Source organism: Euprymna scolopes, chromosome 14, assembly GCF_053919585.1.
Source record: "Euprymna scolopes isolate OS-2025 chromosome 14, ASM5391958v1, whole genome shotgun sequence".
NCBI classification, from domain to species: domain Eukaryota; kingdom Metazoa; phylum Mollusca; class Cephalopoda; order Sepiida; family Sepiolidae; genus Euprymna; species Euprymna scolopes.
The window spans coordinates 99,907,037-99,923,384 of record NC_136495.1 but is presented as its reverse complement, the minus strand read 5'-3'; the positions used below and the strand labels follow the sequence as shown (position 1 = coordinate 99,923,384).

Below are 16,348 nucleotides of genomic sequence, written 5' to 3'. Positions count from 1 at the left end.
ATAATAAGCTCGATAGGCACATATCCTAGAGCTAAGCTATTTAGTAAGGTGATTGATAATGCATTTATAAGCTACATTCAACATCCAAATGAATGCTTTGACGATAATTACGGTTTTCAAAGGGCGAACAATTAAAAGATACATGTGCCTTACCTAAAAAATGCTTGGTTTATTTATGATGTCTTTTATATAAAAAAACAAACCCAATATTTTTGCTGATGAGGAGGTTTTGTTTAAAAAAAAAACTATGTCAAAATTATTGTCCGTGACTTAATGTCTATCGCAATAAAAAATCGTTTTCGAAACGATCGTACAAATTATTGACTTTGTTGTTGTTCCTTCTTATGAAACAGATGTTTAATTTTTAATTCTAATTTTAAATTATCAATCACCTTACTATATATATATATATATATATATATATATATATATATATATATATATATATATATATATATATATTAGTGATGGGACGATTCCAATATTTTTCCCAATTCCAATTACTGATTCCGATTCCTTATAAATCTCTTAATATTTGAGTTGGCATTTTTCTCAATTACAATAAAAACACTTGTTAAATGTGCATATATTTTCTCAAAAGTAAAAACAAACTAGTGGCTTGGGGGAATGACCTACATATATTTTAGTTTTATCAATAAATATTTATTCTTTTATTATTACTACCAGCAATGGTAGTAAATAAAAATAATAGTAGTAGTAATAAAAAAAAAAAAAAGATAATTAAAAGAATCGTTTTTGGCATTGGAAAATAGTTTACATATTGTTTCGAGTGTATCAGATGCTTTACAACTGTTAAATTTAAATTCATTGTTGCTACAGTTTCAATTGAGTTCCGTCAGCTACATCGCAATTCAAAAAATGATATTCTTCTTCTTATTTTGGGAAGGATTACTTTGTGTGATGCAAGCATTTATTTCAGAATTTCACGTGTGTTATTCATTTTCTAGATATACATTTTTACAATGTTTTCTTCGTGGTGGTGGTGGGGGAACAAACCCTAAGTCTGACTGGCAACAGTGCCCACAAATCTTTCCATTAATCCTATCCATATCCTTAACTTCATTTGCAATCACACACAAAAAAAATAGAATAACAACTTATTTACTTTTCAGATATAATAATTACATGTCATTCAAACGCTATCTAGTCAGAATTTGAGTTATCATTTTACATTAAACTTATAGGTGAATTTGATCCCTTAACCTAACTTCTAAAATAGTTTGTTGCATGGCATTCACGATGGGCGGGTTTAATTGGTTTCCTCCGAAGAAGGAATTTTCAAGAAATAATTAAATTCACAGGCGAACCACAGTCGACTGTAATGTTTGCATGCAAATTATCTGTGTATTTTCGACAACAATAACAAAAGTTAATTTTGAAATTTGAATTCACATTTTTGTTTTAGTGGATTTGATTTAGCTGAACAGTTTTATAGTTCTAAAAGTTAACATTTTATTTTTCACATATTGCTTCTTTTTCATTGAAAATAACAATTTGTTTAACTGCTTTTTAGTACAACACCCAGTTGGGGTACCATTTGCGAACTTTACTCCTGGGTCATTTCACAGCAGCATTTTAATGGCTTTTCTTTTGTTTTCTATGGGAATGCACATTTCTTTTTCATTATTATAATGATTTAATTATTAACAGGGATTCTACTTTTAGAACTTAACAACTACTTCCTAAAAACACAACATAATAACAAAAAATTACCTCAGTCTAGAGTGATCCCTTTTAATTACAATGGTTTTATGATTAATTACAATATTTCTTCATAAACATTTTTAATTAATTACTTTCCTTATTTGAGGAACATGCACGTTTTTTCTGCTGTTATGCACATTTACTTAACGTTAACGTACTTTGCAATATTTCTTTTCATTGGAGGGGGGAAACATCAATTCTTCACTTACTGACCTTTTCATTCAAATTCTACGATAACCATAGTTTCAACTGTTTTTTAGGGAAGGGATCTTTTTATGAATCTGTTCTGGTTATTGTCAACTTTCCATTGGGCTACGCCGGTACACAAGTCCTGCTAGTATATATATATATATATATATATATATATATATATATATATATATATATATATAAAACAAAATGTAGCTTGGATAGTGTATCTTCCTTATTGGAATAGCGACCATTAATTGATTTTCTTTCGCATTTCTGCATGGTGGTTTACAGCATCAGCTTTTCGGGGTTTTCTTTAAAATATTTTGTCATTTGTTTGTCTATTTCCTACGAAAACAAATGTTGTTGTTTTTTTTCAGAAGCTTCTCCCGAGAACAATCCTTTGACAATGAACCCGGTGACACATCTTCTTATCGACGGATGAGGTCAGTGTGTATGGTGTGGTTCGACCCAACTACTAACCTCGTAACATAATAATTCTCAAACTTTCTTTTTATTCCTTTTAAGCGTTCACAGTCACGTTTCATAAGATTTAGTTTAAACTCTACAATATCACCCTTGCCTATATTCGCATATCTGCTAGGCAAGCATAAGTATTCAATATTGAACAGATACCATATAATAGCCATACGTTTACAACAATGAAGAACTTTTCTTCCTTCTTCCATACGCCTAGTATCAGGCAGAACTTCTAAGGACATTTTGCCTCTGGAACATAATGCTAAGAGATTGTTTCCCTGATGACTACAGCATGGTCGCCTTCAAATATAATGTTAACAAATACTTGTCATAAACCGTCCTCATAAGTAATCAAATTTCGTTGTTTTTTTTGTCCTTCATCACTCAACTGACAATTTATCTATCTCGTTAACCTTTACCCCCGAGTGACTTTTATCCATGACTCATTAGTAACATATTGCGGTGTGTGATTGGTCAAAAAGATATTGTCACAGACTATGAAATCAGCATGGTTTTCATTTATTCACTAATACTGCTAAAAAAGGGATGAATTTTCAATTTGGCTTCATCATCATCATCATCGTTGTTAGCTTTGTTGGCGATGTAATGCTTATTTTACACGTTGGACTGGTTTCAGAAATAAATTTCCAAACGAACTTATCTCTGACCAGGTGTTTATCTATCCTTCTTTCTCTGAAGTCCTTTATACTTTATCATCCTTATCACTTCCCAGCCGGCACTCTTCCGCTATGAAGTCACCCTGCTACCTCAACTGTTCTACATCTACTAATCTCAAGGATATTCATCCATTTTTTAAATGTGGTTATACCATTGAAGTTTCCTGTTCTGCACACATATTTTATGCTGCATCACTACATGGACTCTTCCTCACACTATAAACGGTCATGATGCTAGTAAAAGAGAGAGTTGCAGCAACCTAATATAATGAATTCAGTAGCAATCTCCAACAACACATTACTTCTGTAATTCCTGTAAATACATGCGGCTGTTAACTCTACTTCCTTGTTTGGATTGAAGAAGAACGCAAATTGCATTGCTATCATGACTGAACTTATGAATTCATTGAAAGTTTCATTAATTCGTATTATTTGTATTCATTGGACGATTGTTCTCATCTTCAGTGTCATTTTCACAATGTTTTCGGTCGATGTAATCTCCGACCTTCTTTAGGTGTATCTTGTCGAACCCGAGAATATTTCCGTCGAACTCAGGAATTTGAACACAATTTCCAACATAAGTGTAGCATACTATAAATAAGACTATATAATATATATGTGAGTGTGTGTGTGTATGTCTGTGTGTGTATATATATATATATCTATATATAAACTTTGGTTCTTCCTACAAACTGGCAGCCTTGATTTCAGCAAAAATAGTGCTACACATGGTCCTCCTATGGATTAGCAGACCAGTAGCCAGTACACTTATAGGAATTTAGGTTTGTAGGATAATCAATTTATAATCAGGATTTATCAATTTTTAGGACCGTGTGTCTGCAGAGCCCAAGAGATATGTGCAAGCGAGACTGCATGGCCAAGTACAAATGGGTCTGTACTAGTGTTATTGATGGCTTGAATGGCATCAGTATGCATGCGTGAAAATATACCGAGATTGCTTAAGAATCCGAGGTGCTTGTAATGAGCCTATTCTGAAAGTGTTGTGTGTGGTCAGCACGTGCATAAAATGGCGGTATCTCTAATGTGGTTGATGTGAGAGCATCTGTCTCCATTGTATCGCGAGTTTCTTGGGGATTTGGCGTTAAACAAGCAGCAATAATCACTGGTGGCAACAATATAGGTAAAATCCCATTGGGGAGCGAATTGTCCAACATGCTGGCCATGGGACGATGTATTTGCCGCCAATTCACTGTAGTCAGAGTCTGATTCATAGCAAAGCCGTGTTCGGTTTAATTTTCGATTTTTGAGCGATTATTGGCATAAATCGCTACTTTATTGAGACCATCGTCGCTAGTAAGGAGGTCAGTGGATGCACGTGTCGCTAATTTACTGACATCGTATTAGATGATTGGAAAAGAAAGATTAGTTTTGTTCTTTTCTTCCTTTCAGAATCTGTTCGCTTCTTTTTTGTAACATTGTTTTTAGCTCATGCGTTCATTTTTTTTTTTAATTCAAGTGATCTACCATTTTTTTTTTTTTTTTTTACAAGACCTATAATGAGAAATTTCGTGAGAACCGCGTGTGGAGCATCGAGGCTGCACATTATTTAAAATGTGCGATCCGCATCCCATTCATGTTTGGAATCATCAATTTTATTATCAGTGAAATTATATAAAAGAAATAACATCACTTTACGTGTTGGAAATATTATGGTAAAGTGTTCAAACATAAGCGTTTTTTTTTTTTTTAGTAGAAAGTTCAATAATGAAAGGATTTGAGGAGAGAAGGTTTTTGTGAAATTGACACGAGGTTTGAAATTACTGATTTTTTTATGATCAGAGTACCGCACGTGGGCTTAAAGGTTAATGTGACTATTTGTGAGAAGAACAGTCCTGCGGCTGTGTGACTCTGTATTTCAGTAGTTCACCTTTCATCAGATGTGATCCAGTATCCCAGATATTTGAATTTATCAACTTGTTTAACTGGTACATTGCGAAATTGTAGCTTGCATGTTGGAGCTTGGGTGTTCTTGGATACTGCCATGCTTACCGTTTTTGAAATGTTTGAAGTAAGTCCTTTATTTTCACTTGCTTCCACCACAGTATCTATCATGTGTTGGAGAGTCTCTTCGGATTGTTCTATTAACATAGTGTCGTCTGATGGTTAATGTTGTGTCCACCCAAACTTATTCCTTTGATTTCCTCAATTTATCTCATTATGTTTTCGCTATAGAAGTTGAATAAATCTGGTGACAAAACACACTCTTAGCGAACTCCTCTTCTGATTAATATTTCCTCACTACTGTGCTCTCCGTCTATTCTAACTGTTGCCTTTTGTCTCCAATAGAAGTTGCTCAGAATTCTAAGGTCTTTCCCATCAATGTCTAGTTTATTTAGCATTTTGAATAAAAATTCATATCTTACTTTATCAAAGGCGTTTAAGAAATCGATAAAACACAGGTAGAGGTCTTTTTGCATCTCTAGACATCTTTCTGTCAGCATTGTCATTGTGAATATGGCATTTGTTGTTCCCTTGTCTGGGACAAATCCAAATCGCACTTCTGATATTTCAGATCGTATTTTGTTTTGCGGTCTCATTATTAGTAGAAGCTTCGATGTGTGGCTCATCAGGTTAATCGTTCTGTGACATTCACAATCGTTTGTTCCAGGTTTCTTGAGGAGTGTGATGAATGTTGAGATAAGCATATCTGCCAGAATTTTTCCAGTGTCATAAATGCGAGTGAAAAGAACAACTAGCTTATTAATACCTATTTTATCAAGTGTTTCATACGTTTCCACTCGTATGGCCTTTCCTTTGTTCATTTCCATGGCAGGTGCTCGTCTGAACTCCAATCTCTCGTCCCCCCCTCGCCAATCTTTCACGAAAAACACCCGTCTAGCTGAATCCATTGTGAAAAATTTCCCCCACTCTTTATCTGTGCCTAAATCAAAACCTGGATTCCATGAACAAAGCTTCTTTCTTAGAACTGCACGCCTGTGGAACTCTGTTCCGTCTGCCTGCTTCCCACCTGACTACAACTTGGATGTCTTCAAGTCCAACGTTAACAAATTCCTAATGAACCCTTAAGTAAACACTTCATCAAATCTCCACACTAACGTACTGTACTTGCAATAACCTTTATCCCTGAGTGGTCTCCGGGTCTTGATAAGTGGTGACCACCGTGTAAAAAAAAAAAAAAAAAAATTTCTCTGATGGCATTTTCAGCTTTTGTCTTTAAGATCGGTGATCCTTCTATCGGTTTGGTAATCTCGAGTTGATTTTCTCTATAGTCATAAAAGAGGGTTTCAATATATTCTGCCCATCTGTCCAGTATGTCTGTTTTATCCATCAGGACATTCCCATCTTTTAATTTTATACAGCTGCTGTGAGAAATGATTTCTTGCCTGTGACGTCATTGATCTTGATGTACATGTACTTACTATCTGTTATTTTTTCCTCTCAATTTCCTCACATTGTTGATTTAACCATGTCTCTTTTGCCTTATCACCCATTATCTTTATTTCTTTGTCAATGGATTTATACTTGGTTGGATCATCCTTTGCTTTTTGTCTAGTGTGCATTTTGTCAATGATTTTTTGTGTCAGCCATTTTTTTGTACTCTTTCTTAGGTTTTACATGAAGGTTCTCTTCTATAACCTCCTTTATGCTATTCTTCAGTTTTTTCCATGGACTTTCTACATCGGTGACCGCCGCCAAGGCCGAAAATCTGTTGTTAACTGCCACTAAAAAAACTTTCCTTAGTCCAGTGTCCGTCTTTAACAGTTTGAAATTATAATTTCGTTGATATTTTGTCTTTTTTAAGGGTTTTCAACTTCAAATTGAACTTGCACACAACAGGGACATGGTCACTAGCACAGTCTGCTCTTGGCATATATTTTGCTCATTTGATTGCATTTCAGAAGCAGGATTGAATCAGTATGTAATCGATCTGGTTGCGTTGTCTATCGCCTGGACTCATCCGTCCACTTTATTCTTGGATGATTCTCATACCATGTATTTGTTGCAATATATTTCCATACACCATTCCACCAATCGTTCTCCCCTTTCGTTAATTTCATCAAGTCCATGTAAACCTACAACATTTTCAATTCTATACCCTCAAAGTTTGGTATTAAAATCGCCCATTATAATCTTGATACCGGATGATTTCAATTGCTCCAAAGTTTCCTTCAGTTTTTTCATAGAATGTTTCTATTCCTACATCATCATGATTTCGTGTTGGAGCATATGTCAGTAGGATGCTGATGTCAAAAGGTTTTGCCATGATTCGGTCTGATATTGGCCAGTAGCTTTTAAGTGTCTTCACAATATTGGGTGAGATTATTATGCCGACGTCTCTTTGATGCTATTCAACACCAGAGTAAAGCATTTTATAACCATGTAAAATCTCCTGCTCTTTTCTATTTCACCTCCGCAATCTTTATTCTCTTCATTTCACTTTTAACATTGTCGAACTTACCAGTTTGATGACCATCAGGTGCGACCTGTCTATCATGGTAATCCTTACCGAGCAAGGTGTACTGATTCAGAACTCTATTCATGCTATTTCTTGAATAATGAGTTTGATGTATTGTCATAGCTTTCTTTGCAGTTATACAGACAGTAGGCTGCAGTTTCTTTCTGTCCAAGGAGTGCCCTTACTGGGCGATTGTTCTGACCGTTGTACTCAGAAGTATCTTCTGCTCAGCCCACCCGAATACAAAACCATGAACAGAATTATTTTTGTTTGCTTTCGTAATCCATCAGTTACCGGCTTTCCCTGACCCCATGTTACTCTGATCAGGGTCTAAAGTGGGTTCTCAACCATGCTCAAGGGTCTCCCACAGACTAGCGGAGGAAAGGAGGCGCCTTATTTTTCCTTTGACAGGAGTCGGCATGTAAACTTTAATTTTGGAATTTACTGAAAAGTACCAAAAAAATGGTTGGCAAACACGTAAGCACCAACAATTTTAACTATCGAAAAAATATGTAGACAAAACACTATGCTATATGGCATAGAGAAATGTTTCATGAACGACGATATACTATAATGATAACGTATTTAACCAGAAGACAAAGATTCATCGAATCAATCTTTTAAAATAATTTATTCATTGTTAATAATAGCTATTTTCTTCCATTATCTAAGCAAATGATGTAAACATTAAACACAAAAAATATAACGATAATTCAGCAGATATTTTAGACCAGGTAGCAGCGGATTCTCCATTCTTACATTTGAAAAATCTCCATAATTCATTTTTTTTATCATTAAAATGTCCATTGTTTAAAATTATAACGATGAATAATTTTCACAAATATTTTTTGGATTCAATATCAAAATAAAATTTGAAATAATCTTTTGGAAATCTATGCATCACTAAATTCCCATAGTCTGTGTGCAGCCATTGTATGACGTTTCTGTTGGCCAATTTTCTGAAATATTATGCTTTCTTTATTTTTTCAATTGAAATCTGAAGAAGGAATGCAAAAGAATGTTGCTGATATGCTGATATGTGTGAAAGAGAATGCATGAGCAAATTTTTTTTCCTGCAACTGTCTGTCTGTGAAACACAATTTGGACTTCTTCCCAACTGACTATAACATAATCGTTTTCAAGTCTAATTTAAATAATTTCTTGTTGAGACGTCCTCTTATATAATCAAACACTACCCTAGTCCCACCATTACTGATTATCACGTGTTATCTCAATCTCAACCTAACACTCATTAACCCTTATCCTAGAGTGGCCTACGGGCTTTGATAAAAAAAAGTGTCCCTATTTACTTGCTTCCTTCTTATTATAAAGGGAAGGATCTATATAATCACACAATGTCAGATTTTTAATGTGGAGAGAATCCATTTCAAAAAGGAGCACTCTGGCATGATAGTAGATGGATAGAAGTATATATATATATTGTATCATCCCAGAGTGCTCCTTATATAAAAGTCACTTTGTGTTCATGTGTGTGGGAGTTCCTTCCTTATAGGTTCCGAAACGGCTGACCTTATCTTTTTCAAATTTCATACAAAGATAATTTATATATCTGACAGTGTTCTTAGATATGTTTTGTACAGAAATTCACCCGATAAGTATCGAAAATAAAAAAAAATCCGATTTCAAAAATAGTCTTTCTCTTATAGATAAAAAGATTTTTTTTTGATATTTTACATTACACCAGTGTAACCTTGGTCGGTGTTACGTAAAATATTCCCCTGTAAAAATTCTTTTTATATAACAGAAGAAAAACTATGTTTAAGATCGTCAAACCCAAATATCAGCTGACGAATTAACTTTCTTCCATGATCGCTTGCAAACAGGATCTTTATACAGATTTGGATTACACACATTTTGGATTTTTAATTTGAATCACTTTGTCAACATTGGAACTCTGACTATTTCTTATGACAACATTGGTTCTTATGAAATATCTAACCACTGCATATCCTTTCATTTACATTTTTAATTTTTAACCTATTTTTTTCATTTCTTATTTCTTTTCTCCATTTCGGGACCTCTTTGTACTAACCTTTTTTGCATATATGACTAGTTTTCATATAATGCAGTTTCGATTTATGCCAGTACCGGCAAATTCATAGCTTCACTATAACAATCATTTGATAATATCCTTCCTCTGATGAAAGTAACGCATTCTTTGAAACTCTACAGATTAAGGAAATCTCTCTATTTCTTTTTGAGCATCCTGTCGAACAATCAATTTATATATATATATATATAAATATAGTAATAATAATCATAACAGTAAACAAGAGATATTGGTTTGTATCAATAGTTAATCCGTCGTTTTTGTACTGATAATCAAAGATGCAATCACAGTATCATGTATTAAAACTTATATGTTGAGTGAAAAACTTTTTAATGAATTAAAAAGAAAACATTGTGATGCTTACAGTACTATTTAATAGTTGAATCTTTAGTAGTCAAATCCAAGCATAAAAATGAAGACAACTGCATTTTCTAAACGTACATAATAGTAAAAGCCAACAAGAAATAACCAAAACGCTGAAAGCATATGGAAAGTCATTAATATTAGAGATTGGTGTGATTACAGGTCTGATTCTGGAAAGTTTTCTGATGTGGATGTCCAAGAACACCATTTGCAAAGGAGAATAAGGTTTGTTTTTGGATTTGGAATTTTGTTTTCCCTGAGTGTTCATAACCAATTTGATCAAATTGAAAACTTTCACCTTTCACTAACATGTTTTAATTGCAACTCATGGTTATCTTCAAGTCCAAAATAAACAAGTTCTTGTTGAGCGGTCCCCTTAAATAATCAAAGCTTACCCGATTTCCACTAATAATGATAACTACACTGTTTTCCCCAGTGACTTCCATACACTCATTGACCCTTATCCTCGGGCTTTCGGGTCTTAATAAATAACACCTTTGTAAAAAAAAAGCCAATGACACCTACTTACGAACCCCTCACCCAAGCCTGTTACTCAATCCCAGAAGGTATCATTTTAGCAATGTGCCGGAAGTCACATTTTTTTCACTAGACATGAAACATGAAACTGTGGCACTAACCCTAAGTGGGTTTAACCGGCTTCCACCGAAGGAGGAACTTTCATGGGACCCAACTTTTATCTTTACATTATCAACGCTCTGGTCCCCATCTGGCATCAATTGAAATGAATGGCTTTCGTCTTGTGGATGCCTCATGTTTTGACAAGTTTCTGGGTTTGACTTGAACTCCTAATCTGAAATGGAACACATACATCAAATCCGTTGCCAAGGCTGCTGGAAAATGGTGGGATCCTTCTATCGATCCAGTAGATATCTCACTGCTGATGCAATTCTCTTTCTATATAAGACCCAAGTACGCCCAAGGATGAAGTACTGTTGCCACATCTGGGCAAGAGCTGCTAGAAAGGACTTATCCTGCTTTGATAGAGTTCAAAATAGACTTTGTAGCCTCGTAGGAGATGTCCTTTTCTCTTCCCTGCAATCTCTTTCTCACAAAAGAGATATTGCGAGTTTGTCTCTGCTTTATTGTTATTTTCTTGGCAAGTGCTCAACTGAGCTCCAATCTATGGTATCCCTCACCAAACTTTCACAAGAAACACTCGTCTAGCTAAAAACACTATCAATAATTCCCCCCAGTCTTTATCTGTGCCTAAACCTTAACGTAGATTCCATGAACAAAGCTTCTTTTTTAGAACTGCATGCCTGTGGAACTGTCTTCCGTTTTTCTGCTTTCCAGCTAACTATAATATGGTTGTCTTCAAGTCCAATATAAACAAGTTCTTGATATGCCATTCCACTTAAGTTAACAAATTTACAAATTTCCATTTCTAACGATTACTATATTGTCCAATTTCTACTGTACACTCTTTAACCCTTATCCTCAAGTAGCCTCTGGCCTTGATAAGTGGTGATGTCTATGTAAAAAAAAACTATGAAATTCACAAACGGTTCCCAGTCGAATGTATATGCCGTTAGAAGAGACAATGGCGTTACGTTTTGCAGCTCTTGCAGGGAGGTGTCGACATCCTCCTACAGCAGCACCTGACAATCCCAAATTGATCACCCATCTGATACTGACTAGGATCAACATTTCATAATCTCAGTGATCTAACGAGAAACTGTGTGCCAATGTGCCATAATACCTTTTTGTCGTTGTTGTCCTTAGTCAGAAATATCACATAAGAAATATAGATTCGCTTTTAAGAGTAACATCCTATTTTCAAAAACAGAAAATAAAGCTTTGCTGCACATTTGTGTTAACTTGACCATAAAATTCTCTTAGGAAAAACACTTAAACTCACTATGATAAGAGGTTGAAGGAGTTTACTTGAAGCATTGTTTAATGTAGTGGATCTTACTGTAGATCGAGCTATAGTAAGATCCACCATGCATGTTTGAAAGTAAAACATATACCTGATGAAGGGATGATTTCTCGAAATATATAGCATCACGGATATGCTACCTGATTATCTGATGTAAGCAAGAACAAAAGAACATATTACATGTAGAATGTTATATAATATATATATATATATATATATATATATATATATATATATATATATATATGATTGTACATATACACACATGTATTGATTTAATAAAGTGAAACTGCATGGCCGGTTCCACCATTATACATTAAGTTGCTTCAGTGTGAGTCTATCCGTTACATATCTGCATTGTTCTAAACCTAAATTTCTTTTATATTCCCTATACTTGTAAAACAGGCACAAGGATGCAACATCTCTTAACTATTATTTTATATATTAGAATATATTAAATAATAGTTAAGAGATTTTAAAACTTGGACCAAACAAACATCTTGCTGCTTAATTCCTCATCCGTGTTGTCCCCCTCCCTTCTATTTTAAATATGGGCCATTACCAGAGTAGCTCCTTACGTTTAAATGGCAACAAGTCTTATTTGGGGTGAATAAGTGTTTTAAAATATGTGAAAAACAGCATTTGAGCTGACATATCAAACTTTCATTGTGACAAGCAAATTTTCATTTGTTATTGTTGTACTGTATTATTGTAACACGCTTCACTACAGTTTATTTTTTTAAATTATATAAATCGACCGCTCCTTGTACAAAACTGGCCATTTTAGGGAAGGAATTAGGGAAGGAATTACTGTTTTTGGCCAATTTTTCGATATTTGTCGTCCGAGACGTCGAGCTTCAAAATGATACCAATCTAGTCAGGATCCGTTGCCTCTGTCGAAAGTTTTTGTGAAACATACATACATACATACATACATACATACATACATACATACATACATTTAAACAGACAGGTGAGATTTATATAATAGAAGATGAAACAATAAGTTATTAACACCAGATTAATCTTTAACCTAACATAACCCATGGGAATTCCACAATTCTATTGTATTTTGTTGCTGTGCTTAACAATATTTCTATTCTATGGATGAAAACCCCCAAATTTTAACATACTCATCTAAATACTCTGATTAATGTAGTTACAGAATGATATTTGTTTATGGAGATCTTGCAGGAGTTTGTGACATTATTTTTTTTTACTGCTTTTTCATCCCAAACAAGGCACAGTGCAACTTAGATATAGGCGGCTACTATTTGTGATAACCTTTGCAGCGACACTATATGGAGATTTGAGCAGCAAGATGTCTGTTTGTAACGTGAGCCACACTTACACACATAGGCACAACATGTTGTACGCAGTCTACGTCGCAAAGGAGATCAAGACTAAGAATAACTCAACTTCTATTCTTTTGTAACACCATTTATTTCCTCATTCTCCCACCATGCGTGAGTTCTTGTAACGTTTGTGACGCCACTCATGTCTCTAACGTGATCGTCTTCTCTGACGTACTCTGTTACATGTTCGCATTACATTTGAATTACTGGGAAGCAGGGAATCGGGAGGGAATTCCAAAGTCTAGAGGTTCAAGAGAAGAAACTAGTAGAGCAGAAGGTTTTTCCGGCATCTAGGGATCTCTATAGTGTAGGGGTGGGATTTTGTTGCTTCTCAGGTTTGTTGGGCGGTATCTACCTAGAGGAGGTAGAAGGGCTTGGAGTTCGTCAGAGCACTTTCCATTAAAATACTTTCAAAATAAGTACAGTGATGCAACATTTCGTTGATGGGACAGAGGTTGGAGTTTGGTTGACAGTGTGGGACCTGTCTAAGAGTGATAGATTAGTAGCAGATGCACTAGTTCAAATGTGGCAACAATACTACTTGTATATAAAGGTCGAGGATACTTTCAGACATAAGTAATCTATCTCCATTCTATGTTCAGCCTGAACATAAATTCCATGCTGCTATCTTTGGACAAAACAGATATTACACTTTGAATTATTTATTTGCAAAAAGTATAACAAATATATTTAAAACAAATTAGACACAAAGCCATAAAAAAATGTGATCATTTTTTGTTTAAGGTGATAAAACTCGAAATTCTACTCTTTATTAAAATCATCTCAGTCACCACAATACCACATTTACACTAGGTGACATATTACTTAAGATAATTCAAAATTTGTTCGAAATTTTTAATTTTTCATAAATATGTATACAAAGATTTCACTATTATTATTCATTATTCGAGAGTGGAACAGAACAAGAAGCAAAAAACAAAAAACAAAAGCAAAAAAAAAAACAGAAAAAAAGAAAGAAAACAATCCTCCCAACCTTTTCTAAATAAGAGAACGTCCACTGCTTTCTGATTTTTTTTTTTTTTTACTCACATTCACCCCTAACAAGGCATACCGGCACTTAGACATAAAGGCTACTATTTGGGAGCCTAGGATTGACAAGATGTTGGATTACGTTACATTTAAACTTCTGCATATCAGTACAATCTTGGAAGTAGGTAGCAGGAAGGGAATTCCAAAATCTAGCTGGCTGAGGGAAGAAACTATTAGAGTAAAACCTTTCTGGCATTTAGGGATCTTAACAGTGAAGGGGTGTCATTTTGTTGCTGAGTGGATTTGTTGGGTTTATGTATGTCGAGGGGGGGCACAAGGGCAACGAGTTCATCAGCTCACATCCCATTAAAATACTTGTAAAACAGGCACAAGGATGCAACATCGCAACGATGGGACAGCATAGTTTTATCTTTTATGAGAAAACATATTTATGACATCGCATAGTTTTATTTTTTCCAAGAAAATGTATTTATGATATAGCATAGTTTTATTTTTATAAGGAAACGTATTTATGATATAGCATGGTTTTACTTTTAGTAAGGAAACGTATTTATGATATAGCATCGTTTTCTTTTTCATAAGAAAACGTACTTATGATGCAGCATAATTTATTCATGATATAGCATAGTTTTATTTTATTAGAAGGAAGCATATTTATGATATAGCATAGTTTTATATTTATAAGGAAACGTATTTATGATATATCATCGTCTTCTTTTCCATAAGGAAATGTATTTATGATATAGCATAGTTTATTCATGATATCGCATAGTTTTATTTTTTATAAGAAAACATAGTTATGATTAGGGCTAGGACAACAGCATATTCTTTTCATTGTATTGACTCTCGAGTATATATCCGTTGATATCTTATATGCTTTTATATAAAGTGATGTGGTTCTCGGTTGATTAAAGAGTCAAAACAATGAAAAGAATATGCTGTTGTCATAGCCCTAGTTATGATATAGCATAGTTTAATTTTTTATAAGGAAACGTATTTATGATGTAGCGTAGTTTTATTTATTTTCATAAGGAAACGTATTTATGCTATAGCATCGTTTTTTTTTTTTTTGTTTTTTTTTCATAAGGAAACGTATATATAACATATCATAGTTTTCTTCACTGGTTTTATCTAACAAGAATCTTGCAATTCAATGAGAACCAGTGATTATGTATCCGATGGCATATGCATTGCACGCACTACATATCTTTCTCCAAGATGGCGGCCATTGAACCAGAACATAAAAAAATCTTTCTTCGCTTATGTTAACAAGATTCCTGCGATTCTTTGTTGGGGAATAATCTGCAAGTTTGGGGAAAGCTGCACATTCCAGTAGAGACTTTCACAACATTAATCAGCTTCTGCAAAATAGACGCAACTCACAGAAATGCATTAGATGTGGAGAAGAAATGGTTAATTGGATATTCTAGTAGTCGCTACTCAGACATAGCTGTTGGTTGTGAAGAGGGGGTCCTTTTCAAGGTCCTCATCACATTTCAATCATCGGAATGTCAAAAATGTTGATCGAAAACCATACAATAGTCGTTAATTCCTGTTTTTAAAGATGATTAGCATTTATATCATTGAATACCGTCTGTCTGGGGCAAGTGAAAATAATCACTATAAAGCTCAGTATTAGGAAAATAGATATGTCTTTATATCGGTTTTAATTTTGTATTCATTGGTTTGCGCTTGAACTAAACCAAAACCTTGGTGTTTCTGTCTTTGATGTCCGATATTTTAGTGCAGAAGATTATTATTATTATTATTATTATTATTATTATTATTATTATTATTATTATTATTATTATTATTAGTTCATAAGAAGCTTTCACTCAGATCATAAAGGATCTCTCCTTGAGAACAACCTGTGGTGTTCCCTGGAAGCTGAGTGACGACAAGTCTCTCCAGATTTCCAGTACACTCCACCTCTTTCAAATGAATTTGCATTATCGAATCAACCGTTTACCATTGATTTCTCGCTATCAGCGGCAATTGGTCTCCACTGGAGTTTGAGTGCCAAAAAGCTTCCCCAAGGTACCAGTTCTTTTGCCTTATCACCCATTATCTTTATTTCTTCGTCAATGGATTTATACTTGGTTGGATCATCCTTTGCTTTTTGTCTAGTGTGCATTTTGT

At 34.3% G+C, this 16,348-nt stretch overlaps 1 protein-coding gene across 10 annotated transcripts in view; it reads left to right on the top strand.

Moving 5' to 3' along the window:
- Positions 1-16,348, top strand: part of LOC145293203 (uncharacterized) — an 897,849-nt gene that overhangs the window by 807,047 nt on the left and 74,454 nt on the right. For 7 of the 10 annotated variants that reach the window (XM_080139718.1, XM_080139714.1, XM_080139719.1 and 4 more), the window contains 2 exons: positions 2,295-2,360; positions 10,106-10,168. The exons of 1 other annotated variant lie outside the window; for it this stretch is intronic. In XM_080139718.1, the coding sequence (XP_079995844.1) occupies positions 2,295-2,360; positions 10,106-10,168 (129 nt within the window). The remainder of the gene's footprint in view (positions 1-2,294; positions 2,361-10,105; positions 10,169-16,348) is intronic. 2 more of the 10 variants (XM_080139722.1, XM_080139721.1) reach the window with 1 other exon arrangement.